The sequence below is a fragment of the Lactuca saligna genome, chromosome 5 (assembly GCF_052625555.1).
Source record: "Lactuca saligna cultivar CGN05327 chromosome 5, ASM5262555v1, whole genome shotgun sequence".
Taxonomy (NCBI): Eukaryota; Viridiplantae; Streptophyta; class Magnoliopsida; order Asterales; family Asteraceae; genus Lactuca; species Lactuca saligna.
This window is the reverse complement of record NC_136421.1, coordinates 244,105,131-244,114,822: the sequence shown is the minus strand read 5'-3', so window position 1 is coordinate 244,114,822 and position 9,692 is coordinate 244,105,131. Positions and strand designations below refer to the sequence as shown.

Below are 9,692 nucleotides of genomic sequence, written 5' to 3'. Positions count from 1 at the left end.
CACCTCCCCTGCCATCAGTTGTGAAGGGCTCCAATCAATGTCAGCAAACCACTTCATAAATACAACTACATGCAACAAAACTTAAATAATCCTTCGACTAAAGGATCTAACCCTACAACGGTTAGACTCAAGCGAGAGCGGTGAAATAGGCCTAAATCCTTCACTCTAAGATTACTTAACCTCCATTGCATGTAACTTAATGTATTTATTTGATAGTTTACTCACATCAACGTGAGCCTCACGGAGCACAAAGCAAGCAGCATCCGAGCAACGGAGACGACTGGCACTAAGATACTATAAAATCAGGCAGGTCCCTCATACATAATTCTTAATCTCTATCTCCCAGCATCTCGGATGCATCTTCTCCTTGTCCTCACTCTCTCAAGAGTGGCTAATCATTCCACGCGCTATCTGGCCATAAACTTTACCCATTCATGAAACTTCCACCAACCCTGCAACATTCATGCAGTAACATTCTAATCCATAGAATAACCAAGAACATCCATCTCACATACTACAACTCATGCTAGGAATTACCACTATCGCTGTCGATTGCCTTAAGCATACAAATTATACCCAATCTAGCATCCCATTCTTCCTAGACTACAAGGCATCACATATCAGACAGTTGTATCACTAACTAATCAGAACTAGCATGAAAGTCTACAAGCTCACACAATAGGCATACAACGCATATCTCATAGCATTCTATTATGCAAACATTGAGCAGATCATTATCCCTAACTAGCATACAATTCACAGATTTATAAATCAAATCATATTAGATAACATGTATGGATATTTTGGGAAAAACTTACTTGAGCTCGGTCGATTGCATGCACCACACCTTTGCTTGTATTAGAAAACTCTTTTCGTTTAAAAAACAGTTCTTTTTGAAAAACTTTACCAAACCCTCAGTTTGAGTTCAGACACACCCCAGGGTATGTTCGAATCCCTCAAACCAAGGTCATGATACTAACTTGAAACGTCCCAAAAATAAGACCAGAAAATTTTCATTTTTAAATTAATAAAACAGTAAACCATATCATTGTCATAAAAACAAGGTAATCGAATTTTATCAATACATCATCATCATTAGAGTATATCACAAAATGTAGAAACGAATGGTATGTGCTCTGCAATCATCCCAAGCTCTTCCCTTTGAAACCAAAAGTGCGTGAAAGATAAACTAAAAACCATAAGCATAAAGCTTAGTAAGTTCCCAAAATACCACATACCATACATAATAAACACATAATGGGCCCCACCCCATCAATAGGCCCTACCCAGTATCGAGCCTCGCTCGGTATACAGATCTGTCAGTCATCGGGCCCCACCAATTATATATATAAAATATATAAACATATAAACACATAACACATGCAATAATCACAAAGATACATAGCATACAAAACAGTTATCGGGCCCCCGCTTGGCATCGGGTCGTACCCAGTAATCATAAAAACACATACAAATAACTAGCATATAATATACTCATCAGGCTCCGCCTCACATTGGACCCCGTCCGACAATGAGCCCCGTTCGGTAAACATAAAACACATAACACATACAAGAGTCACGCAGACAACAAGCATACTAAGAATAACAACCATGGGAAAACATCGGTGCCTTTGACCCACTAAACATAGTGAGGAAGCTCACCCCAATCCGTTAATGATCAAATAATCGTTTGGACCGCCGAACCGGATAACCTCGCGCCAACTATCAATAATTACAATCTTAATCAATGATTAAGCTGATAACCCAAACTACCCTTAGGTCAAACTTAGCCAACCCTGGTCAAAGTCAACGGTTAATGTCCAAAAGTCAATATTTCTTCCAAGCGGAGTACGCCCAACATGCTCTTATGTTGACCAAAAGTGGGGCGCTGACTACATATGTGTAACATACCACTAGGTACGCCTAACATACTCAGCCTAGTCCTAAAACTCTATTAGGAGCTTATTCCATTAAGTTCTTACATCCAAAACTCAGATCCTAGCCCAAAATGATGTCCTAAGTCATAAAGTTTTCAACTTTATGACTTTGCATGGCTATAAAGTGCTTAGTGTCCAAAACCCTAGGTTCTTAACCCAATAAGACATCACAACTCTTGCATGGAAGAGATAGAAGGGCCAAGGTCACATTTTTATAGTTTATAATAGCTTTATAATGGATAAAGTTTCCAACTTTATCCAATAGAACGGTCCCAACAAACAAGATCTAGTCTTTAAGTCTCAAAAGGAACCAAAAGTTCATCTTTTTTAGCTTAATCCATTAAGTACAAGTCTCCAACTTTCAGATCTGAATCAAAATGATGTTTAGATGGATAAAGTTTCCAACTTTATCCATAACAAGGTCACAAACTTTCAAGACCTAAACTTTATGCAGTAAAATGACCAAACCAAAAGATCATAACATCCAAAACTAGTTATATCTAACAAATTCATCATTAAGATTCAAACTTTATAACTCCAGAAGATAGATCAAAATGAACAAAGTTTAGATCTACAAGCTCCAATGCAACCAACAATTCTCCAAGAAGTTCCTTCTTCCCAAGGTGCACCATGCATACTCCAAAGCACTAAAAAACATCTTCTTTTAGCACACAAGGTTCTACTAGGGTTAGGGTTTCATGGAAGGGATGTTGGTGGGGTTGAGGCTGAGAATGGAGTGGGTTTGGGGGAGTTAAGGAGCTTAAATATGGCTCAAACCACGAAAATGGGGTTTGGGCACTGACTGCGTATGCTCAGCGTACTCAAGGTGCCTCAATATGTCCATCATACTCCCCTCTCTATGCCTAGCGTACTCAGCATAACCCAAAACCGACCAAACTTCAAACGAGCATAACCTCTTCGTTTTAACTTCGATTTTGACGTTCTTTATATCCACAGAAAGTTCTTCACTTCTATCAGCTCATCCCTTCCTTAAACCTTTTTGAACAAAAATCCAAAATTCATAAAAGCCCGAACTGACATTTTACCGAAATGCCCCTTGATGCCAAAACAGAGACCGAACTCCTGGATCATCAAAATTACATTACCCACACCCAAATGGGTCTAAATCTCTTTTCCTAAAAGGTCCTATGCTTGATGATACTCGGTCTTCGTGTCACCATCCCCACATAGAAAACGATTCGAAACAGGGCGTTACATCAAAATTCTTAGATTCCCTTGTAGCTTTTCATTGACCCTTTTATCTTAATCACATTTATTCTCTTATAAAAAGAATCCTAACTGAGAATCTTTTTGTTACGGCATATAGATAACTACTTTTCTGATATGGAACGAGAGGGAATCAATTCTGCAAGATCAACAATTAACCTTATAGTGCTTTCCAAATAACTGCCATAACCAAAAAGTTAATAACCGCCAGAAGATTATAACTATCGTATCAAGATTTTTCAAGTACCAACATATGTTTCCCTTGGTTGTCTCTTATGTAATAAAGAATAATTTTGATCATTAAAAGTTACTTGTTTAGTTATTATGTATAAATTTTATTTATTTTTCTGTTTTGTTATTTCATAAGAACGTTGGTTATTTAAAAATAAACATTTAAGCATAATAGCTTAAAACCTCAATAATAATAATAAATTAATAAATAAATAAAAACTAGTATTATTTAGGTTTTAGGTCATTTTTGGTCACTTAACTTTTGGTTTTGTACTCATTTGATCACTTAACTATTTTTAAATTTTAAAAGGTCATCAAACTTTTGATTTTATGATCATTTAGTCACTTAACTTTTGGTTTGGTGATATTTAGTCCTTAACTTTTAGATTTGTACTCATTTAGTCACCGAACTTTTAAAGTTGTGCTCATTTAATCACTAAACTTTTAAAAAAAAATAAAAGTTTAGTGACTAAATGAACACAATTTTAAAAGTTAGGTGACTAAATGTGACAAAACAAAAATTAAATGACTAAATGAGCACAAAGTCAAAAGTTCGATGATTTTTTAAAATTTAAAAAGAGTTAAGTGACCAAATGAACACAAAACCAAAAGTTAAGTGATCAAAATGACCTAAACCCTATTATTTATTTATTATTTATTTATTTGCTATAAGCATAAAAAGGATACACGCATAATATGTAATAATAGTGTCTTTTGATAAGCAGTTATCATATTAATACAATTACAATAAAAAAATTACTTTTTCTACATATACCATTTCAGCATTTCAGAAGGTCTTTTATAATATAAACAAATCATAGCATCGCCATTTTACTTGGCTAAATTCAAAAGTAAAACATATGCATAATCAAACGGATCAACATGCATTTATCATCAACTGGGCCTGTTGGGCTTTGTGAAACCCTCGTAAATAATTATACCTATTCTAAATACAACTCCCTTCAACTTTTTCTTTGGTTTTTACTCCTTTCAACTTTTCTTATTTTTCATTTTCACTCTTTAATTATTTTTAGTTTTTGGCAATTTAAATCCTCCTATTAAGTTTCTATTGCTATTATCCTCAAACTTTAGTAAATAACATTTTCTAACCCTTCACATTTTAAAATATCATATTCATCCCTGTATCTAAACTTTAGAAAATATCAATTTCACCCTTTCAATTTTCTAAACTTTTGTTTTATCTCCCATAATATGTATAATCTGATTTTCCTACAGTTATTACCCATTTGATTTTTCTAACATTTCATATGTGTCGGTATAAATTAGAGGTGGTCCATGTTTCATCGTAAATTGTTCCGGCGTAAGTTTAGAACTTTAGTTCGTTTATTTTTAAAAAGTTAATGTGGCTGTCGGGATATAAATTCGAGTTCATCTACATTTAAACGTATTTTTTCTTTATATTTTCATGCTTATTTTTATACGTGTAAGTCGAATCACATAAGATACATTTTAATTATTTGAACTTCCATTCGTTAATTTAAAATATATTATTTACTTATGCAAGTCATACATAATACGGTTTTATTATCTTTGTTTGGCATGGTTTTGACCTCAAACTATTATGGTTTGTCGGATTAAGTATTTCTAAATTCATGTTTCACATGTAACAACTTACTTTCTACTTCTCAAATACATTACTGCCGTCGCAACGCGTGATGTGTAAAATCCTAGTTAGATATACAAATTCTTATCTATATTCATAAAAATAAATAAATAAATAAAAAATAAAAATACAAAGCTCATTATAATCCTACAACTAACCATTTACAAAAAAAAGTACGAAGACAATAACCATGCTTTTTAGTTTCCTCATCATTCATTTTCACTTAACAATCAACTCTTTTTTCCACTACATAAAGTACATATTTTAAAACACAATAAATAAATGCTGTTAAAATGGTTTATATATACAACAAATCGATCAACCCAACAAGGGCAATATCGTCCATCTACCCTTTTAATATCAATAACAAACAACCGCTTTACATTCACTGAAATCATCTCCCACGAGCTTCAGACAACGAAACAGCCATAGCTAACATCATCTGTTCTTCAAAACTCTCATCTTGTAAACCATATGCACCAATCTCCGATCCTTCTCCCCTTGCTACTGTACATGCTAGACCACCATAAGGTGATGCGGATGCGGTTGCGGTTGCTCCCACTGGTGGGGCCACGGCGGCAGAAACACGAAGCTCCGCCGCGTATCTTGCTAACTGAGCAGCATCACCATAATTACCGTGCCGCTTGCCGTCCTCCTAATCACCATCAAAATTACAGATTTTTTACTGTTATAATTGGGTAGATTTTTTAAAGTACACTTTCCTAATAAGAAAGTACAATACGTAGATTTTTTGAAAGGACTATCGGTCAATACTAAAAAAAAAAAATTGGAAATTAAAATGTTGTAACGGAAATATATAAAATTCGAATACTATTTTAATTAATAAAAAATAAATGAAAGTGGGTTGATATTTATTGTATTTAGCATTAATCAATATTAACTCAGTAGTCGTACCTGAAATGAAAGCCATATGGCTTCCATAAGCATTATATTGTCAAGATCAAATTCATCGTTTCTGCATTCACAACTACAATTAAAGCTTTGCGAATAAAAATAATAAAAAAAAAATCAAAATTAAAAATAAACATATAAAATCATACCTGTTATGCATAGATCCTGAAGGATTCGTAATTCCAGAATCACCAATAGAAACGATTTCATCATCGCCTTCAATTATTCTGCTTGAAGAGCTCATATCTTGCCTTCTATGCATCCTTTCTTCTTCATCTTGAATTTCTCGTCTTCTCATTCTTATTTTTGCATCTATCACCCGTTGCTCTTCCTGAACATAATCAAATACCAGAATTGACCTCATGGAAAATTTAAAAAAAAAAAAAAAATCATAAATTAGTGCTTACAATTTGCTCTAGTCCCTTTTCTTCTTTAGTCTTTACCCCTCTGTACTCCACTGCATAGTTAAACGTTTTACAAAAGGGACACCTTAAGATTGTTAAGGATCAAAATCAAAAACTTGGAGCATAAAATATGTGACAGGGTATAATCTTGGTTTAAAAAGCCGAAAGGATACTGTGTGGGGCGTGTTGAATTAGGCATCTTCATCTGTAGAAAACACTCTGAAGCAAAAGAAATGAACATTAGAACATAATCAGATTGTTTGTAAGCAGAAAAACTTAAACGACATAAGTATATGGATGCCTCTTTACCTGTACAAATGCCTTTCATGCAACATCTTGAACGATTTAGACTTGGATAATACTGAAATTGAAATACAAAATTAAACCACAATTGGATGACAACATAACATGCTAATAGAAAAATTAATTAGGTGATGTAAACAAGATTCGGTAATTGTAAAGCAATTTGAATAGAAACAGTAATACAGACCAAGAAGCAAATTGGGCATTCTTCAAGATCGCAGTTACAGTCATCGTCACCAGGATAACAAGGAGCAAGTTTAGAATCAAGTATGAGTTTACGAAGCTTTTTGTGATCTACATCCTTGTGTTGATACAACCCTTGAGGCCTTGTGTACTTCTCGTCCACTGGATGCCTCTTTCTAACAAGCTTATTCCCCATCGAAGATCAATCAGCGACTACAATTATTCGCTTAGATATCTTACAAAACCCTAATTTTAATCTCCGCCTGATACGACGGAATGTCAAGAAACAAGAAAACACCTTTTTGAAAGAAGTAAATCGATGGCATTAACATCCTGCAATCAAGAAAAGCGCAAAAGAAAAGCAATCCTGTTATACCCATGAAAGTCAACGAACAATTTAACTTCGGATAAAATCAAATTTTAGATTACTTCGATCTGGGAATGCTATTTACAAAGAACCCATGTGAAAAAACGAGACCTTGAATTTGTTCAAGCTCTGATAAAACGATGGTTGTGAGATTGTGACTGAAATCAAAACTATGGGTGCAGGTAGAGTACAAAGGAAAGGCTACGAGAGATTGACAAAAAGAATGAAAGATAGACAAATAGGGAACACGATCAGAAGTTTCTCTGATGATTTACGTGAGAAAGAGAGATGCCAGGAGTGTTTGTAAGTATGTCTGTTCTGGTTAATATTTCTAGATTGATGATATAATGGAAAATGGAATAATACTCTTAAGATCTCATACAAACTAGTATATATAATCCGTTCCTGTTAGGTGATTGATACAAAACAATCTTTTGTCCAAATAGATTGTTTAATATATAGTCAGTTTTTTAATATATCATAAAATTGGATATTCAATATAATTAGATTGCGTTTATTTATGAAAAAACAGTTTTTGTTTTTTATTTTTAGTTTTTAGAAAAAAAAAATGTCATTTAAAACACATTAAGTTAAAATTTAGTCATTTATTTATTTTCTATTTTATAAAATAAAAATATATTTAGATCTGTTGTTTTTTTTTTTTTTTTTTTTAGCTTTTTTCATTTTCAAAAAACGGTGTTGGTGACAAAGTGGGGGTAGGGATAGGTGGGGTGGCAACGGTGGTAGTGGTGAATGGGTGGGGTATGGTGGGGACGACAGCGTTAACAGTGGTGGTGGTGGTGGTGATATGATAGTAGTGGTGGGGGGTAGGGTAGGGGTGGGTTAATGGTGGCGATGGTAGCGATGTCGATCCGGTTGGTGGTGGTCATAGCGATGACAATAGTAGTGGTGGAGTAATGGTGGTGGTGATGATGGGTCAGTTATTGTTGTAAGTTCTAAAAAATTTTAAACACACATGTGAACTATCTAAGGAAAGGTGTATGAGTTTGAGAAGCCTAGATAAAGTCTTATCGAAGCATCTTGTATCAGAAATCTGAACTTTGGTAATAAACGTCAATACATATTGATTTCTAGAAGTCCAACTGATTTCTGAGTACATGTCAAAGCTAGTAGGAGCATAAATGTTATACTAATAAAGTTAATAATTATTATAGTAGTGGGAGCATAATTATTATGGTAAATGTTGCGAGTTATCAATATTAATTATAGAAAATAAAAGTTTCAATTCGTAAAGTTGCAGGGTTTGAAAATGTTGTTTTGCTATAATTAAAGGAGAGGAATTTATACTTCATTTCAAATCTAAAAGCTTAGATTGAGATTTAAGAATATATATATATATATATATATATATATATATATATATATATATATATATATATATATATATATATATATATATATATATATATAACGGCCGTAGATTCAAGTTAGTCAATTTAGAGATAATAAGGGTCGAAAATGACTTTTCGACAAAAGATTATTTAGAATAAATAATCTTAACCAAGTTTTAGAATATGTCTCAAGGGTTCCGTACATATAAAGAACGTCGAAATCCGAGTTATAACGAAGAAGTTATGACCCGTCGAAGTTTTTCGGCAAAACCGGTACGATACTGGGAGACGTAAATAGTGAATTTAAGATAGATGACTTTTTAGCCTTAGTGATCTAAACAAAAGTTGTAGTATACGTTAAACCGAGAACATACAAAAAAAGAACGCCCAAATCTGACTTCGTATGTGGAAGTTATGATTTTCTAAGATTTGACATAGTACTGCACGACCCGAAACTCGAATTTTAGTTCGAGCGGTTTTTGACTTATGCAAGCATAATGAGAGTTGAAGATATCATTAATAGGAACTCAACGGTAAAAATACAATCTAATATCCTCCTACTGTTAAATTTTAGATTGGTTGCGAATTATCCAACAGAGTCTAAACGAAAGTTGTAGATCTATTTTTTACCTACGCGTGGAAAAAAGAACGTCGAAAACGAAGCTTGTATGCGAAAGTTACGGGGTTTAGAAGTCGGCAGGGTGCTGCTGCAAAAGGGTGACGCGGCTGAATATGGGCCAAGGCTTTCTCCCCAAGAAAAGCCATCAGGTGATGACACGTGGCACCGACTCGGCGAGTCCATCAGGATTTTACCCTATAAATATAGGTGTCGGGTTCTCTCATTTCCCACACCTCTCCCCTTCAACTTTCTCTCTCTAAACTCTCTATCTAGCCTCCCTTGGTAACTATGGATTTAGTGCCTGTTGAGTAAACCTTGGCAATGATGGATTCCGTGTCTATTCCTTAGAATAACCCTTAGGAATAAATAAACGAGGAATAGCTGAATTCTTAGGGTAGAATAAAGAAGATAATAGGAATGGATAATTGGGTTGATTATTTAAATGTTTAAACATAATAATTATATTATCGTGGGTTGAAAGCTCTATGTACTCACCAGGTTTCCCAACCTGACCCACTCAGTTTATTTATATC

The 9,692-nt window shown here is 34.0% G+C and overlaps 1 protein-coding gene across 2 annotated transcripts; it reads right to left on the bottom strand.

Annotated features, from left to right (window-relative positions):
- Positions 1-5,193: 5,193 nt before the first annotated feature.
- LOC145047184 (E3 ubiquitin-protein ligase DA2-like) lies at positions 5,194-7,602 on the bottom strand. 2 transcript variants are annotated; one of them, XM_078995417.1, is made up of 8 exons: positions 7,251-7,602; positions 6,826-7,154; positions 6,645-6,696; positions 6,509-6,554; positions 6,339-6,420; positions 6,081-6,262; positions 5,935-5,995; positions 5,194-5,674 (listed from the first exon to the last, which is right to left on the bottom strand). In XM_078995417.1, exons 2-8 carry the CDS (start codon positions 7,015-7,017, stop codon positions 5,414-5,416), a joined length of 876 nt encoding a protein of 291 aa, XP_078851543.1. In that variant the 5' UTR covers positions 7,018-7,154; positions 7,251-7,602; the 3' UTR covers positions 5,194-5,413. The 2 variants fall into 2 exon arrangements, with proteins under 2 accessions (XP_078851543.1, XP_078851544.1); XM_078995418.1 differs by having other exon boundaries at positions 7,300-7,602.
- Positions 7,603-9,692: the final 2,090 nt, after the last annotated feature.

Coding starts and splice junctions, on each gene's coding strand:
- LOC145047184 (XM_078995417.1), bottom strand. CDS start 7,017: ATGGGGAATAAGCTTGTTAGAAAGAGGCATCCAGTGGACGAGAAGTAC. Junction 6,421..6,508: donor AATTCAACACGCCCCACACA/GTATCCTTTCGG, acceptor AACAATCTTAAG/GTGTCCCTTTTGTAAAACGT. Junction 6,263..6,338: donor AAAAGGGACTAGAGCAAATT/GTAAGCACTAAT, acceptor GATTATGTTCAG/GAAGAGCAACGGGTGATAGA.